Source organism: Hordeum vulgare, chromosome 2H (genome assembly GCF_904849725.1).
Source record: "Hordeum vulgare subsp. vulgare chromosome 2H, MorexV3_pseudomolecules_assembly, whole genome shotgun sequence".
NCBI classification, from domain to species: Eukaryota; Viridiplantae; Streptophyta; class Magnoliopsida; order Poales; family Poaceae; genus Hordeum; species Hordeum vulgare.
The window spans coordinates 8505708-8532418 of record NC_058519.1 but is presented as its reverse complement, the minus strand read 5'-3'; the positions used below and the strand labels follow the sequence as shown (position 1 = coordinate 8532418).

The following is a 26711-nucleotide window of genomic DNA, read 5'->3' as shown; positions in this document are numbered from 1 at the left end:
TTGTACACGAAGTGCATCCTGTTTTTGCCTCAACCGTCTAAACATTTTAGCACATGCTATGTGGGTGAAATGATGATACCATACCAACTTTCAACCGATTAAGAGTTCATTTGTAGTGTTTTTCAATTTCTGGGCCATTTAGCTCAAAAAATCAGTAAATGCATGAAAAATACCAAATGAACTCGGGAAGTGTTGAAAATTGATGACGTGGCCTTGAATGGTGCATTTTGAACACACAAAAACTCTTGAGTTCAAATAAGTTCAAAAAAATAAAATCCCCTTTGTAACAGATCTGTTTTTGGTTAAAACGGTCATTTAAAATAACCTAAAACCTACCAAATTGAATATAATGATAAAAATACAGTAATATTAAATAGCAGGGAAAATAATCACTCAAAAATCTATTTTTTAGTAAAGTTAGTCACAAAATAAAATAAATAAAGTAAAAAAACGAAACACAAAAAATTAGTTTTTTTTAAATGCCACCTATTAGGCCATCACGGCGTGAATACGATTAGAAACCCAACCGGAGAGTTGGGCCAGGATTCAGTCCCTCAGAAGGCCATTAGGCCCACACACAGTGACAAATTAGGCCCGGAAGCCTGCAGTTGAGAGGAGTTCGAGAGGGTGTGCACACCAGCGCTTATAAACCACTCACGGGCTCTCTCGGCTAGCGATGTGGGACTAAACATCCAACCGGACCGCGGCTGTGGTAGGCACAGGCCTTTAGTGCCTGTTTGTGCCACTAGCCGACACGAAAGACACCCTTTCGTGTCGGTTATTGGCACCAACCGGGACTAAACATCCAACCGCACCGCGGCTGTGGCAGACACATGCCTTTAGTCCTGGTTTGTGCCACCAGCCAACACGAAAGACGCCCTTTCGTGTCTGTTATAGGCACCAACCGGGACTAAAGGTCTCTTCTTCCCGCCCTTTGGGCTGCTGCAAATTGGCCTTTAGTCCCGGTTTGTGCCTCGAACCGGGACCACTAGTTTTCGCATATAGGTAGGAGTTGTCGAAATTTCCCCCAAAACTCTCCCATTGCTCGCCGCCGCCCCCCAAGCCATTCCTCGTCGTCGCCGCCCCGATCTAGTCCTCCTCCTCATTGCCGCCGTCCCCGAGCCCGTCGCCGCTGTCCCCGAGCACGTCACCGTCGCCGCAGCCCCCGATCCAGTCCTCCTCACCGTGGCCGCTGCCCCTGATACAGTCCTCCTCGCCGTCGGCTCCTGTGAGCTCCTCCTCTGCGTGCTCTGCTTGTCGCCGCCGCCGCCCATGCAGATTGCTGTTCATACAATTTTTGTTCATAGAAATTTTTGTTCATATAACGTACGTGTAAATATAACGCCTTAGCAGTATATATTAATTCCAGTAGACAAATTTTTTGTTCATACAATTTTTGTTCAAAGAAATTTGTTCATATAACGTATGTGTAGATATAACGCCTTAGCTGTATATATTAATTCGAGTAGATAAAATTTGTGTTCATACAATTTTTCTTCATAGAAATCTTGTAGATAAAAGGTAGATCAGTGAGATAGATAAGGGCATGCGGTATAAAAACTGTCATTCATATGTGATGAATCGTGCTTTTGAATCTCTTAAATATTATTTTGAAAAATGAATGCATATTTGTTTCTCTATTCCTACCCGTTGCTACCTAATTAAATAGCAGGGCTTTAAATAGTTGTAGAAACTGTTCTCGACGTCGACGATGCCCATCCCGCATCCTCGTCGTCGACTCGGTGGCGACCACCTGCTCGATAGGCGCCAACATGTGCGGGACTGGGCTCCACCGGGCTGACATTGGGAGGTGCTACCTTCTAGGGCACGCATCTCGGCAAGGAATCAGGCTCCCATCGTAGACCCGGAGCTTCTTTGGTGGCGGTCGCTGATACGTCTCCAACATATCTATAATTTTTGTTGGTTCCATGCTATTATCTTGTCAAACTTTGGATGTTTTGTATGCCTTTTATATCTTTTTTAGGACTAACTTATTAACTCAGTGTCAAGTGTCAGTTCCTGTTTTTTCCGTGTTTTTGACCCTTTTCAGAGGAGAATATTAAATGGAGTCCAAAGGAATAAAACTTCCGAAACGATTTTTCCGGAACAGAAGATACGCAGGGGGCATGAGAACCAAGGCAGAGGCCACCAGGGGAGGCCACAAGCCCCCTAGGCGCGGCCAGGGGGGCCCGCGCCTAGCAGGCTTGTGGCCCCCCTATGGCTCGTCTGCCCTACTTCTTCCGCCTATAAATCTCCGAAAAATCCAAAACCACGAGAGAGATCCACGAAAATACTTTTCCGCCGCAGCAAGCTTCTTTCTCCGCAAGATGCCATCTGGGGCACGTTCTCGTGCCCTGCCGGAGGGGGGATTCGGATACAAAGGGCTTCTTCATCAACACCATTGCCTCTCCGATGATGCGTGAGTAGTTCACCATAGACCTTCGGGTCCATAGCTAGTAGCCTGATGGCTTCTTCTCTTTCTTGGATCTTCAATACAAAGTTCTCCATGATCTTCATGGAGATCTATCCTATGTAATCTTCTTTTGAGGTGTGTTTGTCGAGATCCGATGAATTCTGGATTTATGATCAGATTATCTATGAATCATATTTGAGTTTCTTCTGATCTCTTATATGCATGATTTCATATCCTTGCAATTCTCTTCGAGTTGTGGGTTTTGTTTGGCCAACTTGATCTATGATTCTTGCAATGGGAGAAGTGCTTGGTTTTGGGTTCATACCGTGCGGTGACCTCACCAGAGACAGAAGGGGTAGCGAGGCAAATATTGCGTTGTTGCCATCAAGGGTAAAAAGGTGGGGGTTTATATCTATTGCATGAATTTATCCCTCTAGATCATGTCATCTTGCTTAAGGCTCTACTCTGTTTGTCATGAACTCAATACACTAGATGCATGCTGGATAGCAGTCGATGTGTGGAGTAATAGTAGTAGATGCAGAAAGTATCGGTCTACTTGTCTCGGACGTGATGCCTATATGTATGATCATTGCCTTAGATGTCGTCATGACTTTGCGCTGTTCTATCAATTGCTCGACAGTAATTCGTTCACTCACCGTAATATTTGCTATCTTGAGAGAAGCCTCTAGTGAACACTATGGCCCCCGGGTCTACTTCACATCATATTTTCAGCCTCACACTTTTACTTTGTTTCACTTTCCGCCTTCAGATCTCACCTTGCAATCAATCGTGAAGGATTGACAACCGTTTTGTAGTGTTGGGTGCAAGTTTGCTATTTTTGGATGACATATTATATTACTGATTGGAAAGTGAGTGGGAGCTCTGTGGCGTTTCTAATATTATATGTGGATGACATATTACTGATTGGAAACAACGTAGAGCTTTTGGAGAGCATAAAAGGTTACTTGAATAAAAGTTTCTCTATGAAGGACCTAGGAGAAGCTGCTTACATTCTAGGCATTAAGATCTATAGGGATAGATCAAAACGCCTGATAGGACTTCCACAAAGCACATACCTTGATAAAGTTTTGAAGAGGTTCAAAATGGAACAGTCCAAGAAAGGGTTCTTGCCAGTGTTACAAGGTACGAGATTGAGTAAGACTCAGTGCCCAGCAACTGATGAAGATAGAGAGCATATGCGCTCCGTCCCCTATGCTTCACCCATAGGTTCTATCATGTATGCGATGCTGTGCACTAGACCGGATGTTAGCCTGGCCATACGTATGGCAGGTAGGTTCCAGAGTAATCCAGGAGTGGATCACCGGACAGCGGTCAAGAATATCCTGAAGTACCTGAAAAGGACTAAGGAGATGTTTCTCGTGTATGGAGGTGACGAAGAGCTCACCGTAAAAGGTTACGTCGATGCAAGCTCTGACACAGATCCGGACGACTCTAAGTCGCAAACCGGATACGTATTTATTCTTAATGGGGGTGCAGTAAGCTGGTGCAGTTCCAAGCAAAGCGTCGTAGCAGATTCTACATGTGAAGCGGAGTACATGGCTGCCTCGGAGGCGGCTAAGGAGGGTGTCTGGATGAAGCAGTTCATGACGGATCTTGGAGTGGTGCCAAGTGCACTGGATCCAATAACCTTGTTCTGTGACAACACTGGTGCCATTGCCTTAGCAAAGGAGCCAAGGTTTCACAAGAAGACCAGACACATCAAACGACGCTTCAACCTCATCCGCGACTACGTCGAGGAGGAGGACGTAAATATATGCAAAGTGCACACGGATCTGAATGTAGCAGACCCGCTGACTAAACCTCTTCCACGGCCAAAACATGATCGACACCAGAACTGTATGGGTGTTAGATTTATTACAATGTAATTCACATGGTGATGTGAGGGCTAGATTATTGACTCTAGTGCAAGTGGGAGACTGTTGGAATTATGCCCTAGAGGCAATAATAAATGTATAGTTATTATTATAATTCCTGTGTCAAGATAATAGTTTATTATCCATGCTATAATTGTATTGAATGAAGACTCATTTACATGTGTGGATACATAGACAAAACACCGTCCCTAGCATGCCTCTAGTTGGCTAGCCAGTTGATCAATGATAGTCAGTGTCTTCTGATTATGAACAAGGTGTTGTTGCTTGATAACTGGATCACGTCATTGGGAGAATCACGTGATGGACTAGACCCAAACTAATAGACGTAGCATGTTGATCGTGTCATTTTGTTGCTACTGTTTTCTGCGTGTCAAGTATTTATTCCTATGACCATGAGATCATATAACTTACTGACACCGGAGGAATGCTTTGTGTGTATCAAACGTCGCAACGTAACTGGGTGACTATAAAGATGCTCTACAGGTATCTGTGAAGGTGTTAGTTGAGATATGGATCAAGACTGGGATTTGTCACTCCGTGTGACGGAGAGGTATCTCGGGGCCCACTCGGTAATGCAACATCACACACAAGCCTTGCAAGCAATGTAACTTAGTGTAAGTTGCGGGATCTTGTATTACGGAACGAGTAAAGAGACTTGCCGGTAAACGAGATTGAAATAGGTATGCGGATACTGACGATCGAATCTCGGGCAAGTAATGTACCGAAGGACAAAGGGAATGACATACGGGATTATACGAATCCTTGGCACTTAGGTTCAAACGATAAGATCTTCGTAGAATATGTAGGATCCAATATGGGCATCCAGGTCCCGCTGTTGGATATTGACCGAGGAGTCTCTCGGGTCATGTCTACATAGTTCTCGAACCCGCAGGGTCTGCACACTTAAGGTTCGACGTTGTTTTATGCGTATTTGAGTTATATGGTTGGTTACCGAATGTTGTTCGGAGTCCCGGATGAGATCACGGACGTCACGAGGGTTTCCGGAATGGTCCGAAAACGAAGATTGATATATAGGATGACCTCATTTGATTACCGGAAGGTTTTCGGAGTTACCGGGAATGACGAATGGGTTCTGGGAGTTCACCGGGGGGGGGGGGGGGGCAACCCACCTCGGGGAAGCCCATAGTCATTGGGGGAGTCACACCAGCCCTTAGTGGGCTGGTCGGACAGCCCACAAGTGCCCAATGTGTCAAGAGAAGAAAAATCAAGAGGAAAGGAAAAAAAGGAAGGAGGTGGGAAGGAAGGGGGACTCCTCCCACCAAACCAAGTCCAACTCGGTTTGGGGGGGGAGTCCTCCCCCCCTTGGCTCGGCCGACTCCTTGGGGGTCCTTGGACCCCAAGGCAAGGCCCCCCTCCCTCCTCCTTTATATATGGAGCAATTAGGGATGATTTGAGACGACTTTCTCACGGCTGCCCGACCACATACCTCCACGGTTTTTCCTCTAGATCGCGTTTCTGCGGAGCTCGGGCGGAGCCGTGGTGAGACAAGGTCATCACCAACCTCCGGAGCACCGTCACGCTGCCGGAGAACTCTTCTACCTCTCCGTCTCTCTTGCTGGATCAAGAAGGCCGAGATCATCGTCGAGCTGTACGTGTGCTGAACGCGAAGGTGCCGTCCGTTCGGTACTAGATCGTGGGACTAATCGCGGGATTGTTCGCTGGGCGGATCGAGGGACGTGAGGACGTTCCACTACATCAACCGCGTTCTCTAACGCTTCTGCTGTACGATCTACAAGGGTACGTAGATCACTCATCCCCTCTCGTAGATGGACATCACCATGATAGGTCTTCGTGCGCGTAGGAAATTTTTTGTTTCCCATGCGACGTTCCCCCAACACCTTCGAAGCCACAGAACCCCGTCGACGAGGCGGATCTGGCCGATGAAGACGAGGTCTGCCGCGTATGATACGCGTCACCGTACGTGACATGCCATCCAACAGACCCTGGTCCTGAGGCCGTGATGTGACCTAATAACCATGGTAACTAAGAACGTCGACGAGTCCCTAAAGACGTCGGCCTTGGCATCGCGTTGGATTAGATGGTTGGGAATAAATGGCCAGTACCAACTCTTAGACTACTCGCAACGGGAAGTAACATAGAGTAGTAACATGCTCCCCATAGGTTACTAGTCTAAGTGACTACATCCAAAGTGGATAGTAACATAGGGGTGATAACATTGAGCCTTTCATTTATTATCTTATAGACTCATCCTCTCTTGGTATGCGTTATGTTACTACTAGTATAAGTAACTATCTAAGTTACTCAATTTATCTCTCTTTTCATTAATTAGGCTGCCCGTACTGCGAGTATCATAGATAATATCATGCATGCCAACTAGACAATTTTGATGATGTGGCATAGAATTAAACGAAGTAAGAGAGAATTGTGTATCATATGAAATGATGTGCTGCTATGTGTCTTGTATGACAATAAATAAAGAGAAATTCTATCTAGAAGCACCGCACCGTGGACATCCGGTACAGCGGCTTGTGTGTTCTCTTGCATGAATGCATGCAATGATGTCATCAGATTCATTCTAAATGATCGAAATTCAAAAACTATTATCTCTTAAACCGTTAATTCGATCGATAATCCGTTTTCACCGTTGACTTTGTTTCGACGAAATCTTGAAAACTAGATCCCATGTCGACATGTTTCGACAACTTTTTTTTTTGCTCACAATTACCACATTTGCTGTACTTACTTGTCATATTAGTAAGTGCTTACTTGTCTGATAAAAAATAACTTAATTTTCAAATTTTTAAAAATTGCGTATAAATATGACATCTTGACATAATCAAAATGGCAAGCACAAACAACTTTTTGAGGCAATTACACGCAAAATATGACAACTCCACATATTTAAAACCGGTGACCAAATTTTTTTTTGGTCATCGTTTGTAAATATGATAACTCGACATAGTTAAACTAGCATCTTGACAACTAAGTTTTTGTAAAATTGGCAACTATGCAATTTTAAACTACTACTAGTAGTATTAGTACTAACCAGATGCATTTAGCTAGTGATTAAGGTCTGCCAACACATGTTTTGTGTGAGACACTTTTTCTACCGATTTTCTGTGTCACGCTTTGCATGCAATGCATATTTTTGTGATGCCATCTGCATATCCTTCTAAGCCACGTGCTGCAATATGGATACATGCGGCACATGATTCACATCAAGAAAAAAATGACAATTAAGTTATTTTTTTGGACAAGTAAGTGGCTAATAATACGACAAGTAAGTCTAAAAATGTGGCAATTATGGACGGAGAAAAAAAGTTCTCGAAACATGTCGACATGGGGTCTAGTTTTGAAGATCTCGTCACGACAAAGCCAACGGTGAAAACGGATTGTCAATTAAATTAACGGTTTTAGAGATAAAACTTTTTAAATTTTAAATCAATAGAGAGAATCTTGATGACGTCATTGCATACATGCATGGTAGGGAGATGGAATTAGCCGCAGCATGAAAAGACTTACATGCGGCGCCGCTCTGTAGTTAAGCCCATAAATAAATTATCCAATGATACTATGCATTACGGATGTGGTATCATACACTAGTATCATATGCATGATACCAGTATATGATACTACCCATTACAACCACCCTTAGATGTCACATTATATTTCTTACTTAGGTTGCATCTATGTTACTCTCATTATAGATAATCTTATAGAGTCACATTAACAATGTCGTGTCCTTGGAGTCCTCCATGCCCATGTCGAGGGGATGCTAATCATACACAAGAATAGAGTGACAGATTATTTCCCCGTGGGAACAGAGCATTTGTCCTTTTTCTAAGGAGGCGGGAACAGAGCATGCACTCTGCTTTGAGCACAGCCCTGACCATTCTGCTCCTGGTCAAGTTAGGGGCTGGCCCGGCCCGGCCCACTCCTCTTAGGTTCGACTAAAATGGGTCCGCCCGACTCATCTGGGTATGCGGCGGCGGCACAAGTGGGCGGCGCCGCGCCTGTGCTTCTCCCACCGCACTCCTGCTCCGCTCTCCTCCAGTCCACCAACAGCTCGTGCGCAACACCATCCGGAATCCGATGGAGCGAGAGGTGCGTTTCGTTTCCCGTCAGCTCGAGCCCGAATTGCTGCGTATGGATTATGGAATGGTGGTTGGATGTTACATCAGTTGGTCAGTATATTAACAAAGGATTGGTTCTTGTGCAAGCCTCAAGGGTCCTGTGCTACCTGGATTCCGTAGCAGTCACATTTTCAGTTCGTCCGAGTAGCAGGTGCACTTTCTTGATTTCTTGCTACTCATTTCAATAGGGGGCCTGCACAATTGGATTCCTGCAACTCACCAGCGAGGGACACACATTCGCTCCCCCCTGTGGCCAAGCCTTTATCTAGTCCGCGTGAGAACGATCTGTAATTACTGCACATATAGGTTTTTGGAATAAGCTGCAAAGGACAGTTGGCTGCATCACGACATGTCAGCTGGAACCTGGAACAGTTGGTATGATTTCTGTTACAAACTAAATGCTCAGGTAATACTCCAGGGTCTACATAGTGGCAGTCTTATAAACTAAATGTCCAGTTATCTCTGTGCCAACCAGTTGCATTTGCACCACAACGGCGTGCCGGGTTCTCATCATACATTCAATTGTTATGACGAACATTAAGCCATATATTTTTTTTTCAAAAGGAGGAAGAGCCCCCGGCCTCTGCATCATGCCGATGCATGCAGCCATACATAAAGCCATATATGCGTGTGTGGTAATGCCCTTTGCAACCCCAACATGCTTGCAGTATTGATCAAACACTGAAAGTGTATAGTGTTATGATGCCTCACTTATTCAATTATACTCAATAATATTAATCTATAAACATGTCTTCCTCTGGCAGGTATATTGTATTGTACGGCACATCAAAGCCTCAGCGGAAAAAAATGGTACTGTACAAGTACTTAAGCACACAGGACTTCATCGTAGAAATTAATATTCCAGTACTAGCGTAATTTGGATAAAGCAAATTGGACTTTCAACAACAACACAAGGAGACAAGTGTTGTAGAGGAAGCAGACACATGGAGAAACCATCAACATCAGGTCTTCGTCTTCTTCTTTTTATCTTCATATCATCAACTTAGAGTAGTAAAGCTATCTGAGAATGGAACGATCAGACAGGAACTTGCTTTAGCATGTGTTGCATAATAGAATTAGGTATATAACATTACAACTTTTCGGGCTATAAGTATAACCAGCAATTGCAACAAATAGCAAGACAAGAGCAAAGCTGCTCCATAAGAAATTCTTTTTTGCCATTCCAATGTTCTCTTTTATATAGCATGACGGCTAGTTACCATTCATGTAAGTCAAATAGCTTTACAAATGGCCGAGTAATGGAAATCAATGATTGCAAGCACTATATGCCGAATATTTATGAGAGTCAAAGAGAGGAAAACTGAAGACGGAAGCAAAATAAACTTTCAAGCTACACAAATGATCAGGATCCTGACCTTTGCCTGGAAGAAGGAATCAAGGCGTTCCCTGCATCTGAGCCTCTGGGGATCCCTGATCAGCTTTGCAGCATCTGTCACTGCAGCCGCAGGGCATTGGCAGCTCCAAGGATCCCTGATCATTTGCAACATATTTCCCAGCTGGACCAACCCTTTTTAGCAATAAAATCCTTGGCCTCTTAGGGTGCATCCTAGCTTCATTTTCCCAGAGTTCTATGGTTTCTTTGCTGACCATAGAATCCAAAGAGATTTCCTGAAGACGTCCAAAACTTTTCATTTGGAGGTGATCGGAAGGGCCTAGTAGATCTTTACATAGCAACTGAAGGGAAACTAAGTGACTCAGTAATGCTCCTTGCTTGATTGTGGGGAGTCTGGATTCCTGCACCGCCAGGCGTAGGCGTTGTAGGCTGCGGAAGTTCCCAAGATTTATGTGTAAATCACCTGCAAGGTGGACTTCAACCAGTTTAAGATAAACCAAGCGTTTTAGTGTATACAGTGTAGATAGATCATCCCTCGTCAGATTAGTAGAGGTAAGGCACAGCTCTTTCAGACCACGCAGAGACATCACAAACTGAGGGAACTGACTCAGGCTCCCTTGCAGTTTGAGGGAGCTAACACAAACAGGTTTTTTTGATGTTGCAGTTGTGTTGTCAACTTGGTGGCGATGAAGCAAATCTTTGGAACAATCATTCATATGAAGCGACAGAGAACGGTAACCTACTGGATTACCCATACCAGCCTGAACAAACCTGTGAATGGCTTCTGAGAGTATGGTGTAATTCGTATCTATGCTAGTGATCTCACACCATAGCTTTATCTTTGTCAGTTTTTTCATATGAACCATCAGTTCCGGGAATCTAGAGTTGTTGTCTACAACAACTCCTGCCAGAGTCTGTAAATTACTTTTTCCTTGCATGAACTTCTTACAGTTCTTGGTACTAATCTTGTTTAGCTTAATCTTTCCAAACAGGTGCGCTAGGTGGGGCAGATTAATGACTTCCACCGGCAATGTCACTATCTGGGTTTTCCCCACGTCGAGTGTCTCTAAACAATGAAGTCTTTCCAGTTCAACAGAAAGATTGCTAACGGAGCTCCCGAGTGTCAGATATTTCAGATGCAACAGCTTGTATATGTACCGGAGATGTTCTTCATTCAAACCAACACATTCTTTAAGATCCAACACTCTGAGCAGCTCACAACTTGTCAAATCTGAAACGGCTTCTCCTGCACCCCCAAAGACTGTTAGAGACCGCGGACGGAGTTGCTTGCTGACCAATCCTGTATTGGTAAATGTATTGATATTAGCAAACTTTCCTTTAAGAGAGTCAACGAGATTGTGGAGGCGGTTGTGGCTACGTGAAGTTGGAACAGCAACATGATCCATGCCAGATGTTGTATCATTTGTATGATTCTCAATGACTAGGTGACGGAACCGCCTCCTGTTCTTATCACCAAAAGATGTGATGAAATTACAAGACATGGACTTGTGCAGCATGAACTGGTTCATGATACCATGAGGTTTGCACGTCTTTGCTTTTCCATCGTTGCTTTCATCGATGGACTGGATGATATTCCGGTCAATCAGTTCCTTGAAATTCTTATCTGCAGCCTCAAGGTCACCATCTATGTATCCTTCCGCTAACCATCGTCTGGTTAGAGTTTTCCTGCTGACGGGGCGGTCATTTGGGAATAAACTTGTGTATAGTAAACATGTCTTGAGACCACCAGACAGACTGCTGTAATTATTCACCAGAACCTGTCGAAGTTTTGTGAAATCTCCATGCGTGTTCTTGTCCATATGAGAACCTAGGCAGCTGCTGGTATCTTTGCAGAACTTTCCTGTGAGCTCACTTTCTCCTAGCAAATGGTTGGCCACACTGACGAGAGCAAGAGGATGCCCATCGCATTTGTCTACGATTGCAGCCGAACCATCCTCCAAATCAGGTGAAGATCCTCCCAATAAAGAAACCTTCTTCTTTAGCAAAACCTTAGAGTCCTCTTTACTAAGGGTTCTCATATTGTAAATATAGCCGCCAACAGAGCTGCATTTATTTGCTACGGAATGAATTGTTGTCGTCACTAGTATTCTGCTTAATGTTTCCACATAAATGATAGGTTCTATTGCCTTCCAATGCTGATGCTCCATGTCATCAATTACAATTAAGCACCTGTTAGGCAAATGGTTAATATAAAATTGTACTGAACTAATACTGGGTGGTCTTACACCCATCTCATAAATACTGTATTACATACAAAAGGACATCTATGTGGCCCACATGCGTACAATACAAGTGCTCTGATGTGACACTTTTTTAAAAACAAAAATGACACCTGACATCTTCGTTCTAATAATTATCAAGAAAAACAATAGACAGTAGAATAAGAAGACAACTAGATGCGGAACAACCGATAAAACATAAAATTACATTAAAAATGATACTTCCTCTATTTTTATATATAAGGCCATAAACTCAGATTACAGGTATCAACGCAAAATCTAATGTGTGCTTTGCAACTCAGCTTTTCTTTTCATTTAATGGGATCATTAATACGCCACATGCATGCAAAAATAATGGAGGAAGTAAGTAGCTATCATTATGGATGCATGCATGCAAGTATTAAACAGGTTTCTAGTACGAGAAAATGTCATTAGTTTTGCCTCAACTTATGTTGGTGGCTTTGTATAGATGCAAAATGTATATTTCATAATGGTCTTGTATAAGTAAATGACGGGAGTACTAACCTTCTTCCCCCTTCAATTGTACGTCTCTGATGGACAATGCAAATCGCATCGAATCAACGGTAGTACTATCATGCATGACTTGTTACATGGGTGGGGGAGTGACATTCAATACCTCAGTTACCAAGATGTTAACTACTTTAGAGCATCTTCAATAGCTGCCCTATTATAGGGCACGAGACTTTTTAACGCACTTTGGGGGCAAAAAAACAGTCTCCAACAATTGCCCTATCATACTCCCTCCGTCTTGGTGTATAAGTCATCTTAGGTTATGCACCATGACCAAGACGGAGAGGAAAACGAGAGAAATCAATGCTAATTTGCTAATTAATACCATTGCATGCAATGAATTGACCAATGCATGTTGTGCTAGTTAGTCTCAAGTCATTAAAAACATACATGCCCCACGTTTCTTATTGGTTGATTCCTTTATTCATGTCAAAAAACAAGAAACGAGGTAAAAGTTAATGCATCGTGCCTAAGTGTTTTGGAATTATTTGATTTTCGTAAGATGACTTATTCACCGAGACGGAGGGAGTAAAAAATGTAGGATTTCTTGCGCAGCCTTAAAGGCGGCATCAAGTGCTTCAAATATAAAACATTTGGGCGGCTGCCGTAAAACAAAGTGACCCCTGCACAACACCTAAACCACAGCCATTTCGCTCCCCTTCCACGACTGGTCTGTTGCGTCTTCGCCCGCCCGCCGACCACCGCACCGTCATGGGCAGCTCCTCCGACACCACAGCCGACCTCGCCATGCTCTCCACCGCTCCCGCTCTCCTAAAAATAGCCCATGTAGCGTGAAGCGGTCGTCGCGTGACCCATAAGCTCCAGTGGCATCCAAGAAGGCGAATACAGCTGCTTCGTTGGTTGTTGCTGTGGTGGTTGTGACTGCTCTGGTCCCTCTTGCTCCTCTTTATGCGCCGTCGGCCATGGAGGATGAGTCGTCGACACCTGCGGCGATCAACATCGGCGCCCACAACATGTTCGATGTTATGTTCGAAACGTAGATGAAAAAATCCTTTGTTTTTTTTTCTAATTGTGCTTGCAGTGTTGAATGCATTGATAAGTGATGTGTTTGTATGTTGAATTGTGTGCATGTAGTGTTGTTGATGAAACATTTTTGCAATATAAAAATGTTGCAAATGGATGTTTTGTCTCTAAAGAATATCAACCTCAAGAGTTTGATGAAACCAATATGATGATGAGGATAATCCTGACTTGGAGGATGAGGGATTTCTTGATTCTACTCCTAGGGGAAGAACCCGAAACTACATAAATAGTGAAGATACTTCTATGTACGGCTTGGAAGAAACTTTATCTTAATGCGTCTGTCGGAACCGAGTAACCAATCAATACATATTGGATGCCGATCAAGTTGTTGTTTGATGAACAAAACACAAGTGGACATGACCGACCGGACACTTCTTCCACCATTGATGGTCCACAATATTCGCGGATTTTATCAAGTGGTTGGCTTGCTTGAAAAATGTCGACCGCATTAACACAAGTGGTTGCAACAATGACGACCAAGTGATGCTTTGCTTTTTTCTCAATGATGTTTGCTCTGAATTCTAGTATGTACACGTGACGACCTTTTGTTTGATATTGGTATGTTTCTCAACCTTGTTCAAGGGATGATGGTCTAGAGTAAAAGGAATAAAAGGGAGAAGAAATATAAAGGGAAGACATTCACTTTGCATCATTGTTGGGCCCAACATCAAAATGAGGAGAAAGGAAAAACTAGGAGTTATTTGAAATTGCAAACAAGCAGAGGACCTTGGTTGGGTTTGATGATGACGATTATGCAGGTACATGGGAGGAAGGGAAAAAGATCCCAATCCCAACTCGGTGGCTAAATAAAAAATGCCCAATGGAGGGAAGTGTCAAGGGGACAAAGGCCGGAGACAGTGATCCAAAGAATCATTGGAAGCCAAGTTAATGCAAGGAAGGAGTATGCTGAAGAAAAACGCTTCCGAATATGAAAAAAAAGGAGAGGTCAGCCGCCGAGGAGAAGGCGGTGGCTCAGGAGAAGGCGGCGCCGAAGAGGGAACCAGTCAAGGCGAGGCTCGCGATGGTCGAGGAGGAGAAGGCTGAGGCTTGAGGAGAGGAAGGTGACGGTGACAGAGCTCAAGGCGGCTGAGGACAAAGAAGAAAAGGTTTTGTTCATGGACACACGTGGTATCGGCGTGAACGAAAAGACATTTGTTGAGCTTTGTAAAGATCAAATGTTGGCGAGGACGTCCATGAGTGTGAGCTTGGTGTGTGGTGGCATGTGGGAGGCATGGGTGGTATGAGTGATGCAGTGGGTGGCGTCATTGGAGAATACATGGGGGGTTTTGATGAGCATAATGGGATCTAGCTTGGGTTCCATTAGAGGCGGCTTTGGTTCCGTGGGAGGCGGCTTTGGTCGTACGATGAGTTCCATGGGATGTGGCTTTGGTGGCACGATGGGTTCCATGAGAGGTATGGATGGTAACATGAATGCCATGGGAGGTATGGGGTGTGACATGGATGGCATAAACATAAAGCATGACAATGAAGAAAAAAAGTTAGCGATGAGCATGAAGCCAATGTTGGAAGCCATGATGAGGAGAAAGAAAGGACGGGTGACAATGAAGTTTGAGAGACCATGTATCTTTACTATGTTTATGTGCACTTTTGTTTGTGTTGGTAATGCACTATATTTGTACTTTTCATTTGAATTCAATATGAGGATTTGAAGTTGAATTTCATATGTTGCTGATTTATGTTTGTGGTGACCTTGCATAGTTGCGGTGCAAAATGTCATATGTAAAATTCAGCCAAATTCTTATTTTGTTCAAATAAAAATGTAAAAAAATTGTGGTGGATACATAGTCCAAATTGTGGGGCCATAAAACATGAAAATAATTCATGTTTCGTTCAAATGGTGGGGCTACAGTATGGGAACCCTATTTTTAGGGCACCTGTTGGATATGCCACTCTGTCATGCCCGAAAAATCACTTTTTGGTGTCCCAAATTTTCTTCCAACCACACTTTGGTGCTCTAAAATAGGTAAGTTATTGGAGATGATCTTATGGTTTACTCCCTCCGTTCCAAAATTATTGTTTTAGATTTGTCTAGATATAAATGTATCTAGTCACGTTTTAGTATTTAGATACATCTTTTTCTAGACAAACCTAAAACAAGAATTTTGGAACGGAGGGAGTATTTGTTTAACAGAATGTTGTTTTTCTATATTCACCTAGCAATATTCCAAATTACAGAAAGCCCTAGGAGCATCTCCAACAACCGTCCTAAAATATGGCACGGAAAACAGTTTTAGGGCACCTGATTTTTCTTCTTATCCACGAGTGGCCCGAATGCATCCAACCACATCTTTTCTTCTCCATGATTGCATACATATTGTAATATCAAATGAATCTCAAACGAAGACAAAACATATAAAACAAGAATAATATTTTATTTCAATTAGGTGCAGCGCAATTGGCCCAAATTTGTCATGGTCTCAGACCTAACTAGATGTGACCTCTTGACCACCACCATCCACATAAACAATACACATTTAACAGTCTTGGTGCTAGATCAACAACCATGTTTTCTCTACTTTGAACCAGCCTGGCTCATGGCCAGCAGTAGCTCTGTACTTTGAACCAGCCTGGTTAATGGCCAGCAGTACCTCTGTACTTGTTTTCTAATTTAGTGGTTCCTTGTCAGGCATGAGTTTGTTAATCACCATATGATAATGTTAGGAATACACTACACTACTCCAAGTTGGACTAACCTATGTCTAATCCACCATAAATAACCTATATCTAATCCGGTTAAACCGGATCAGTGTCTGTTCCTCTGCAGCATCTGCACATTAACCCAAAAAAATGGACATGACACAACGAGTGGATTGGATGAAGTACATATTTAATACTCCCTCCGTAAATTAATTCAATGAGTGGATTGGAGGGAGTAGAATAGATTGGGTTGGACAATAACAGGACGGTGGGGGAGCACCAAGTTCGGTCTGATGGTTTTGCATCTTCCTTTTTTACATAGATATAATATATCAATCAATACAAAATTATGTTGCACAGCTTCACGCGTTAATATTTTACCTGGTATTGAAATAGATAATAGATCGGCAGGTCTCCAAAAGTGGTAAATTATGCCAAAAACTTAATTGTGTCGAGTAGGTAAGGTACTCACTGCTGCCGCCTTTCAATTGCCAAAAAAAAAAAGTACAGAACGGAAGAGAAAGAAACCAGTATGGTTCATATCATTTGGAAAATATATAGGAAACTGGATCAAGAAAGTAATATGCGGGCAAACAGAGATGTCAAATTGATGCATGCTAATCATTTAAGACGATGGATTCAGATAGGTCAGGGGACACACCTTGTGCTTCTAGCTTGCAAATGATGTATGATGTGTTGCTGGAGCTGGGGGACTTGTTGTGTAGGTAGCACTGCTGGTGCTTCGCTTGGAAGAAGCTGCTGTAGTATCGCTGTCAAGAGCCCCTTGGCGTCGTCTTTGTGCTTGGACGCCACAATCCAGGCACGGCGAAGGAATTTCCGGCGGACTTGAGGGCAGTGATACACTGCCTTTGTGAGTGCCGTCTTTCCGGAGCCGCCAAATCCGACGATGGATATCACCATCAGTTTCTCCCCCTCCACCTCTAGCAAATCCACAACCTCCTGCTTGGGTTTCTCGATGCCCACATGATGATGATGATGTTCCTCAAATGTGTCCGCATCGTGGGAAGCTATTGGATGCCCCTGACGATCTTGGGAATCTTGCTGCTGGCCGCCCTTGACACCGTAATTGGTTTTCTGCTGATGTGCCCCCTCCAGCCGCTTCTTCAGTTTCTGAATCTCATCAACAAAGTACACGGGATCACCGATTGACCCCGCTTCTTCTCCACATGCAGCGCAAGGAAGGAACCGGTCCAGGCAATCCTCGATGTCAAATGCCAATTCCCGCATTACAGTCATGGATATGCGCTCTACAGCACGGGTGTGCCCCTTCTGCGAGAGCTGATCCTCCATAGCACCAGCAATCAGGTGAAGCTCCGCTTTCATAGAATCGATATCATCATGCAGGGCACTCAACTGGTCGTATCTCTTCTCTAGCACGGCGAATAGCCTCGCAACTATGTTAGTCATCAGAGCGCTCACCACCGCGGCCTCCATCCCTCCGCCGCCTGGTCGCCGACCCACTCCGCTCCGGCCCTCTAATTCTTTTTGGCAACTAACACTAATTTTTCAGACAACACTGCTTTGTGATGGAGGCCTAAAGGGGATGGCTAGATGGGTACAGACATAGCCGGCCAGCCTGAAGATGGCACCGGCTGACTTCTTGGCTACCGCAGAAAATACGATAATAACCCTCGCGCAACTAGATGCTTGGTCTTAGTCGGCCTGAACAATGAAATGATATATTTAAATTCTAAAATTCTAAAATACGATAATAACCCTCGTGCTCGCCCGTGGCCCCATTCCTGTCGTCGGCACGACCCCTCCCTACCCTGGTGCCGTCGCCGCCATTGCTCGCAGTGGTAGGCATCACTAATAGAAAACAAGGCTTTGGTCCACTTGAAGAATTTCCATTAGTCCCGGTTCACCCACGAACCGGGACCTATGGTGTCACTGGTCCTGGTTCGTGAGGCCAGGGCGTCACGTGGGTATCATGGGCCATTGGTCCCGGTTCGTGTGGAACCGGGACCAATAGGCAGGGACCATTCGTATGATCGTATCCCCCTTTAGTCTCGGTTGATGGATCAAACTGGGACCAGGTGGACCGTTCGTATCCCACTAAAGGGTGGTGGCAACCGTTCGTATCACCCTTTAGTCCCGGTTGGTGGATCAACCCGGGACTAAAGGCCCAAATGGTTTGCCTCCCGCTTCGCAAAAGCACAACCGAAGCAGAGTCTGTCACCATTTTCTCTGTTCTTCTCCTCTCTCACTCTGTTCTTCTCCTCTCTCACTCTCTTCTTCCCCTCTCTTCTTCCTTCTCTTCTTCCACACTACTAGGGAAAACCCTAGTAGTAGCGCTGGGTTTAGCCTTATTAGTAGCGCTGCGGCCAACGCTACGGCTAACGCGCTACAGCTAACTCTTAGCAGTTGCGTTGGATTGAAAGCGCTACTGATATCTACGTTAGGAGTAGCGCAGGAATAAGTACAACGCTACTGCCAAGCCAGCGCTACTGTTAATATTCCAACGCTACTACTAATATTCCTGCTTTTAATATTTAATTCGCATCGTATTTTTGCCCCCCTACGTATTTGTGCATGCTCTATACAGTGGTTTTATCATATCGTAATAAACATGCATAATTTGCATCACATCATACATATAAAGTACTCCCTCCGTCCTAAAATTCTTGTGTGATATTTGTTTAGATACGAATGTATCTAGTCAAATTTAGTATTTAGATACATCCATTTTTAGACAAAGCTAAGACAAGAATTTTGGAACGGAGGGAGTATTATGTCATATAACTCATCACCATCTTACGTACTCATCTAACAACCCATCATTATCTTAATCATATAACAAGTTATCATATGATACATATAAAGTAAAACAGAGAAACATCTTAATAGTCATCATATGCATGCATCCTAATCGATCATGTCAAGTTAATATAAACCAGAATAACTTGTCTATCATAAGACCTAGTCCTCGCTCTTAGGTATAATGTCGTAAAACAGAATAACACTTATGTCTCCGTGATGAATCACAGAGATCCAACGGTCTTCAACTTGTGGTTTGCGCTCCTTCTTTATTTCTCTCCATGCTTCAATTCGGAGCCTTTTTTATTTTCATTTGAGGTTACTTGAGTATGGAGCATCGAACATTGACCTTCTGGGTGCATCAACAGAGGCACTACATCATGTGGCAGTTGTTGTTGAAGAACATAATAATAACCTAGTTAGTAATGTAATCGACACCATTTATGCAATTAATAGTAGAGCGTACTTAATTAAGAAACTCTTACCAAGATATTTTGGCGAATATCATCTCGCCTCAACCTATGCACTAGTGGCATGTAAAATCTATAATTTTGGCCAATTCCAAAATTATACGTGAAGGTATCCCTAGAAACCAGAACACCAGCAACAAGAAAGTGGAGAAGAACATCCTTCTCCTCCCAAGTTAGATGTGATCCATACATGTAGTGTGTCGTGTCAATTAATTTTCGTAATTCACTCGAAGAAACGAAATAAGCTATAAATTATAATTTAACAAATTTAGTATATGGATGAACACCAACTATTTCTGAATATAAATGCAAATTACTTGACAAATATGGTTGAGAAACTCACGTGAAGGTAAAACAGGAAGCATATCATCGACAACCACCCAAATGTCGATGTTGCCTGGCATATTATCTTCAGGACAAAGATCAAAGGTTATTTGCATACCCATCTGAAATCCATATGCCTTGCAAAGATCTTCCCACTTTGGGCACCCAATTTCTATTTGAAAAACTGAATTAAATACTTTGATAACAAATGTGTGACCATGTATAGACCTCAGGTTAACGCTCCTCGTCTCAATTCTCTCGCGGTCTTCGAAACCAAGCCTCTCCAACACGTATCTTCTTGCATGGCAAGGGAGGAACATATCTCCATTCTCATCAATCTTCATGTTGAAGAACCTATTGTCTCGCAGGTGAGGCGTGTCGCACATACCCCGACAGTCGCTGCAATATTCACACTCCCAATATTCATCGTCAGGCATTTCCTAAATAGTGGACATATGGTGCGCCTGAAATTTAGCAGAACGGAAATGAATCAACATTCCGGCAAAACATAGGCCACTCGGACATTCCGGCAACACTCTAATAATAATGTGCACTACATTTCAAATATAACATTTGCTAGATGGGAGGTAAGAAAAAACATGAGCTTAATTTTTGGTTTCTCACCAACTTCAACTCTTATTAAGCTTCTAGGGTCTAGAAAAATAAGATTTATGTTTTAAACCTAAATTATGCAAGAGGTGTTTCTTACTAAGTCTAAGTACTTGAAATCATCAACCTTTAGGTGAACAACACCAACAATTTTAGATGATCAAGGATCATCTAACAAGGGTTATTTTCCCCAAGTTTAGATGACCAATGATCAACATGGCATAGCATGAACTAAATCCATTATGTGGTCACAAACAACGAAGAAGTTATCTTATCATTTTCATTCTATATAAACTAATAAACATACTACTCCCTGTGTCCCTTGTGGAATAAACATGAGACTATCCAGAAAGCATGCATTGAAATTTCTAATTATAACTACCAACCTTTAAGAGTAGGTTAACAGTGTTAAGGTGGAAACAGTACTATATATTTCCATGAACTTTTACTGAAATATACATAGATGCATATAAATCTAACAATGTATCTTTTATAATAACCTTTTGAAGGGTTGTGATGCCTCCATCTACGTGGGCATGAGGCCGTGAACAATATCATGGCCGATGTGGGGGCTTACCGGAGCGGTAGGGGGGCGGTGGCGACGGTGAGGGAGGCGGCGGCGAGGGGGGCGGTGGCGGCAACGAGGGGATGTGGGCGATGGCGACGACGAGGAAGGCGGCGGCGACGGCGACGACGACGGCGAGGGAGGCGGCGGTGGCTTGAGATCGAGGAGAGGGGGTGGGGGAGTGGGGGAGTTAGGAAATTTCGAGGCCGCGGTGGGGGTGTTAACTGAACATAGCAGTAGCAATGGTTCCTAAACCTGCGCTACTGCTATTGTACTTAGCAGTAGCGCTTTCACCAAGCCTGCGTTGCTACTACAGCTACTGCGGTTACGTTGTTGGGCCCCTTTTATCAGTAGCGCTGGATACTACGCAGCGCTACTGATATTGAACTTAGCAGTAGCGCAGGCTTAGGAATGACACTGCTACTATAGCTACTGCGGGGTACCCTGTTTATCAGTAGCGCATATTATGAGGCATGCGCTACTGCTATGGACATTAGTAGTAGCGGTGAGTGATGTCCAGCGCTACTGCCTAATAGCAGCAGCACTTTCTACTTTCCAGCGCTACTAATAGGCTCCTACCTATAAGGTTTTTCCTAGTAGTGCCACCATGCCAACTCGCTTCAGAGATGTGCTCCCACATGGCAACAACAATATCGATGTCGTGTACACGAACGAGAGAAGGGAGGTGCCACATTTGCTTAGACAGTTGAAGGAATGGTGGCTTGACGCCGCGGTGGATCATCAGAAGTTCTCGGGGCTTGATCTGGAGTACACGGCCGATCAACGAGGTATTGTCGTCGTCCAGCTATGTTTCAAACACCATGTCTTGATCTTCCAATGGGTGCGGTATGTTTTGAGGTTTCTTTGATCCAAGGTTATGAAAATTGCATATATATATATATATATATATATATATATATATATATATATATATATATATATAGTGATTTCTTTAGGTTCCATTGGATAGCAATATGTAGTTTATATATATGTTCCATTGGATAGTTAATTGAGGGTTTCTTGATCAGTTCATAGGATATGAAAATAGCACATGATCGATAGCAATATGTTCCATTTTGGAATCCTATAAAGATCAATTTCTCTTTAGTTGTAGTGAAACAATTTTATGCGGTCTTCTTTGATCCAAGGTTATGAAAATTGCATATAGCTAGTGATCTCTCTAGGTTCCATTGGCTAGCAATATGATATGTCATAGTTATGAAAATTGCATATAGCTAGTGATCTCTCTAGGTTCCATCGGATAGCAATATGATATGTCATAGTTATGAAAATTGTATATAGCTAGTGATCTCTCTAGGTTCCATTGGATAGCAATATGATATTTCATAGTTATGAAAATTGCATATAGCTAGTGATCTCTCTAGGTTCCGTTGGATAGCAATATGATATGTCATAGTTATGAAAATTGCATATAGCTAGTGATCTCTCTAGGTTCCATTGGATAGCAATATGCAATATGTCTAGTTTGTTGCATATTTGCAAAACCATGGGTATATGTATATACATATATATATATATATACATATATGTGTATATATATATATGTAATAGTTAATTTACGGTTTTGTTGATCAATTCATAGGATATGAAAATTGCATCAGATAGCAACATGTTCCATTTGAATCCTAAAGATATTTTTTTCTTTAGTTGTAGTGAAACTTTTTTCCTTGTTGCAGTATGTAACATTTATTTCATTTTAATTTGTCGTTGTTGCAGTAGTGACAAGCATTGTCCAGAACTCATGGACTTCCTTCGCAGCGGCATCATTTTTGCTACCGTTGACATAACGAACGACAAGCTGAAGATGAGGCACAACTTCGGTATTGAGATACGAGTTGATTGCCTCATTGATCTCCAACATGAATTCATGATTCGACATGAGAGGACTTCGATGGCTCATATGGCAATCGCCTTGATCGACGAGGAGTATGCTGATATAAAGACCAAATTCCAAAAATCTCAGCACAGACTTTGGGAGAAGGCCCCACTTGATCGTATCAACATTGAGTATGCATCAAAAGATGCATACGTTTCATACGAGTTGTACCGCAAGATCCGAGTCGTCAACTATGGTTGGTGTCACCTCAGAGCAGGTAGACATTCTGATTCAGACGATTCAGACGAGTAGTGTTCACAACAGCGAACACTTGTATATATATATCTATGCTAGCTATTATTATGTATTGTTTGGACTAGTATCATTCTGTACTGCTTGGACCAATTTATATTTGTCTAGTTTCTGTTCGTGCCATTATAGTTTTCAAATTTGAATGTTTAGCCCTTTCTAACTTCATTTGCTACTTTTGAATGGTTTATCCCTTTATAACTTCATGGTATCATGCATTTCGACCACATATATATACAAAAAGTCTTCAGTTCAAATAAGTTCAAAAAATGACATCTCTTTTGTAACAGATCTGTTTTTGATTAAAACAGTCATTTAAAATAACCTAAAACTAGCAATTTTTATATAATGGTAAAAACACAGTAATATTAAATAGCAAGAAAAAGAATCACTCGAATATCTATTTTTTAGTAAATTTATTCACAAAGTTAAATAAATAAAGTGAAAGACGAAACCCTCATACTTTGAAAGAGATTGCCCGATTTGTACACCAAGTGCATCCAGTTTTTGCCGCAACCCTCTCAACTTTTTAGCACATGCTATGTGGATGAAATGATGATACCATGCCAACTTTCAACCTGTTCAGAGTTCATTTGTAGTGCTTTTCAATTTTGGGGCTATTTAGCTCAAAATAATCAGTAAATGCATGAAAAATACCAAATGAACTCAGAAAGTGTTGAAAATTGATGATGTGGCCTTGAATGGTGCATTTTGAAAAAAAGTCTTTAGTTCGAATAAGTTAAAAAAAATGAAATCCCTTCTGTAACAGATGAGTTTTCTTAAAAAACCGTGATACTTCGAAAGAGATTGTCCGATTTGTACACCAAGTGCATCCATTTTTTGCCGCAACCATCTCAACTTTTTATCACATGCTATGTGGGTGAAATGATGATACCATGCCAACTTTCAACCTATTCAGAGTTCATTTGTAGTGCTTTTAAATTTCTGGGCCATTTAGCTCAAAAAAACAGTAAATGCATGAAAAATATCAAATGAACTCGGAAAGTGTTGAAAATTAATGACGTGGCCTTGAATGGTGCATTTTGAACACACAAAAAGTCTTGATATCAAATAAGTTAAAAAATGAAATCCCTTTTGTAACAGATGAGTTTTCGTAAGAAACCGTGATACTTCGAAAGAGATTGTCCAATTTGTACACGAAGTGCATCCATTTTTTGCCGCAACCCTCTCAACTTTTTAGAGCATGCTATGTGGGTGAAATGATGATACGATGCCAACTTTCAACTTATTCATAGTTCATTTGTAGTGCCTTCCAATTTGTGAGCCATTTAGCTCAAAAAATCAGTAAATGCATGAAAAATACCAAATGAACTCGGAAAGTGTTGAAAATTGATGATGTGTCCTTGAATGGTTTATTTTGAACACACAAAAAGTCTTGAGTTCTATTAATTTCAAAAAAATGAAATCCCTTTTGTAACACATGAGTTTTCATAAGAAACCCTGATACTTCGAAAGAGATTGTACGATTTGTACACGAAGTGCACCCAGTTTTTGCCGCAACCCTCCCAACTTTTTAACGCATGGTATGTCGGTGAAATAATGATATCATGCCAACTTTCAACCTAGTCAGAGTTCATTTGTAGTGCTTTTCAATTTCTGGGCCATTTAGCTCAAAAACATTAGTAAATGCATGAAAAATACCAAATGAACTCGGAAAGTGTTGAAAATTGATGATGTGGCCTTGAATGGTGCATTTTGAACACACAAAAAGTCTTGAGTTCAAATAAGTTAAAAAAAATGAAATCTCTTTTGTAATGGATGAGTTTTCGTAAGAATCCGTGATACTTCGAAAGAGATTGTCCGATTTGTACACGAAGTGCATCCATTTTTTGCCGCAACCCTCTCAACGTTTTAGAGCATGCTATGTGGGTGAAATGATGATACGATGCCAACTTTCAACCTATTCATAGTTCATTTGTAGTGCCTTCCAATTTCTGAGCCATTTAGCTAAAACAAATCAGTAAATGCATGAAAAATACCAAATGAACTCGGAAAGTGTTGAAAATTGATGATGTGGCCTTGAATGGTTTATTTTGAACACACAAAAAGTCTTGAGTTCTAATAAGTTCAAAAACTGAAATCCCTTTTGTAACACATGAGTTTTCATAAGAAACCGTGACACTTCGAAAGAGATTGTCCGATTTGTACACGAAGTGCATCCAGTTTTTGCCGCAACCCTCCCAACTTTTTAGCGCATGCTATGTCGGTGAAATAATGATATCATGCCAACTTTCAACCTAGTCAGAGTTCATTTGTAGTGCTTTTCAATTTCTGGGCCATTTAGCTCAAAAAAATTAGTAAATGCATGAAAAATACCAAATGAACTCGGAAAGTGTTGAAAATTGATGATGTGGCCTTGAATGGTGCATTTTGAACACACAAAAAGTCTTGAGTTCAAATAAGTTAAAAAAAATGAAATCCCTTTTGTAACAGATGAGTTTTCGTAAGAATCCGTGATACTTCGAAAGAGATTGTCCGATTTGTACACGAAGTGCATCCTGTTTTTGCCTCAACCGTCTAAACATTTTAGCACATGCTATGTGGGTGAAATGATGATACCATGCCAACTTTCAACCGATTAAGAGTTCATTTGTAGTGTTTTCCAATTTCTGGGCCATTTAGCTCAAAAAATCAGTAAATGCATGAAAAATACCAAATGAAATCGGGAAGTGTTGAAAATTGATGACGTGGCCTTGAATGGTGCATTTTGAACACACAAAAACTCTTGAGTTCAAATAAGTTCAAAAAAATGAAATCCCCTTTGTAACAGATCTGTTTTTGGTTAAAACGGTCATTTAAAATAACCTAAAACCTACCAAATTGAATATAATGATAAAAATACAGTAATATTAAATAGCAGGGAAAATAATCACTCAAAAATCTATTTTTTAGTAAAGTTAGTCACAAAATAAAATAAATAAAGTAAAAAAACGAAACACAAAAAATTAGTTTTTTTTAAATGCCACCTATTAGGCCATCACGGCGTGAATACGATTAGAAACCCAACCGGAGAGTTGGGCCAGGATTCAGTCCCTCAGAAGGCCATTAGGCCCACACACAGTGACAAATTAGGCCCGGAAGCCTGCAGTTGAGAGGAGTTCGAGAGGGTGTGCACACCAGCGCTTATAAACCACTCACGGGCTCTCTCGGCTAGCGATGTGGGACTAAACATCCAACCGGACCGCGGCTGTGGTAGGCACAGGCCTTTAGTGCCTGTTTGTGCCACTAGCCGACACGAAAGACACCCTTTCGTGTCGGTTATTGGCACCAACCGGGACTAAACATCCAACCGCACCGCGGCTGTGGCAGACACATGCCTTTAGTCCTGGTTTGTGCCACCAGCCAACACGAAAGACGCCCTTTCGTGTCTGTTATAGGCACCAACCGGGACTAAAGGTCTCTTCTTCCCGCCCTTTGGGCTGCTGCAAATTGGCCTTTAGTCCCGGTTTGTGCCTCGAACCGGGACCACTAGTTTTCGCATATAGGTAGGAGTTGTCGAAATTTCCCCCAAAACTCTCGCATTGCTCGCCGCCGCCCCCCGAGCCATT

The 26711-nt window shown here is 42.3% G+C and overlaps 1 protein-coding gene across 1 annotated transcript; it reads right to left on the bottom strand.

Moving 5' to 3' along the window:
* Positions 1-9111: 9111 nt before the first annotated feature.
* On the bottom strand, positions 9112-17869 carry LOC123424353 (disease resistance protein RGA4-like). The gene is made up of 3 exons (XM_045107959.1): positions 16912-17869; positions 9800-11967; positions 9112-9444 (listed from the first exon to the last, which is right to left on the bottom strand). The coding sequence occupies exons 1-2, from the start codon at positions 17703-17705 to the stop codon at positions 9819-9821; spliced, it is 2943 nt and encodes a 980-aa protein (XP_044963894.1). The 5' UTR covers positions 17706-17869; the 3' UTR covers positions 9112-9444; positions 9800-9818.
* Positions 17870-26711: the final 8842 nt, after the last annotated feature.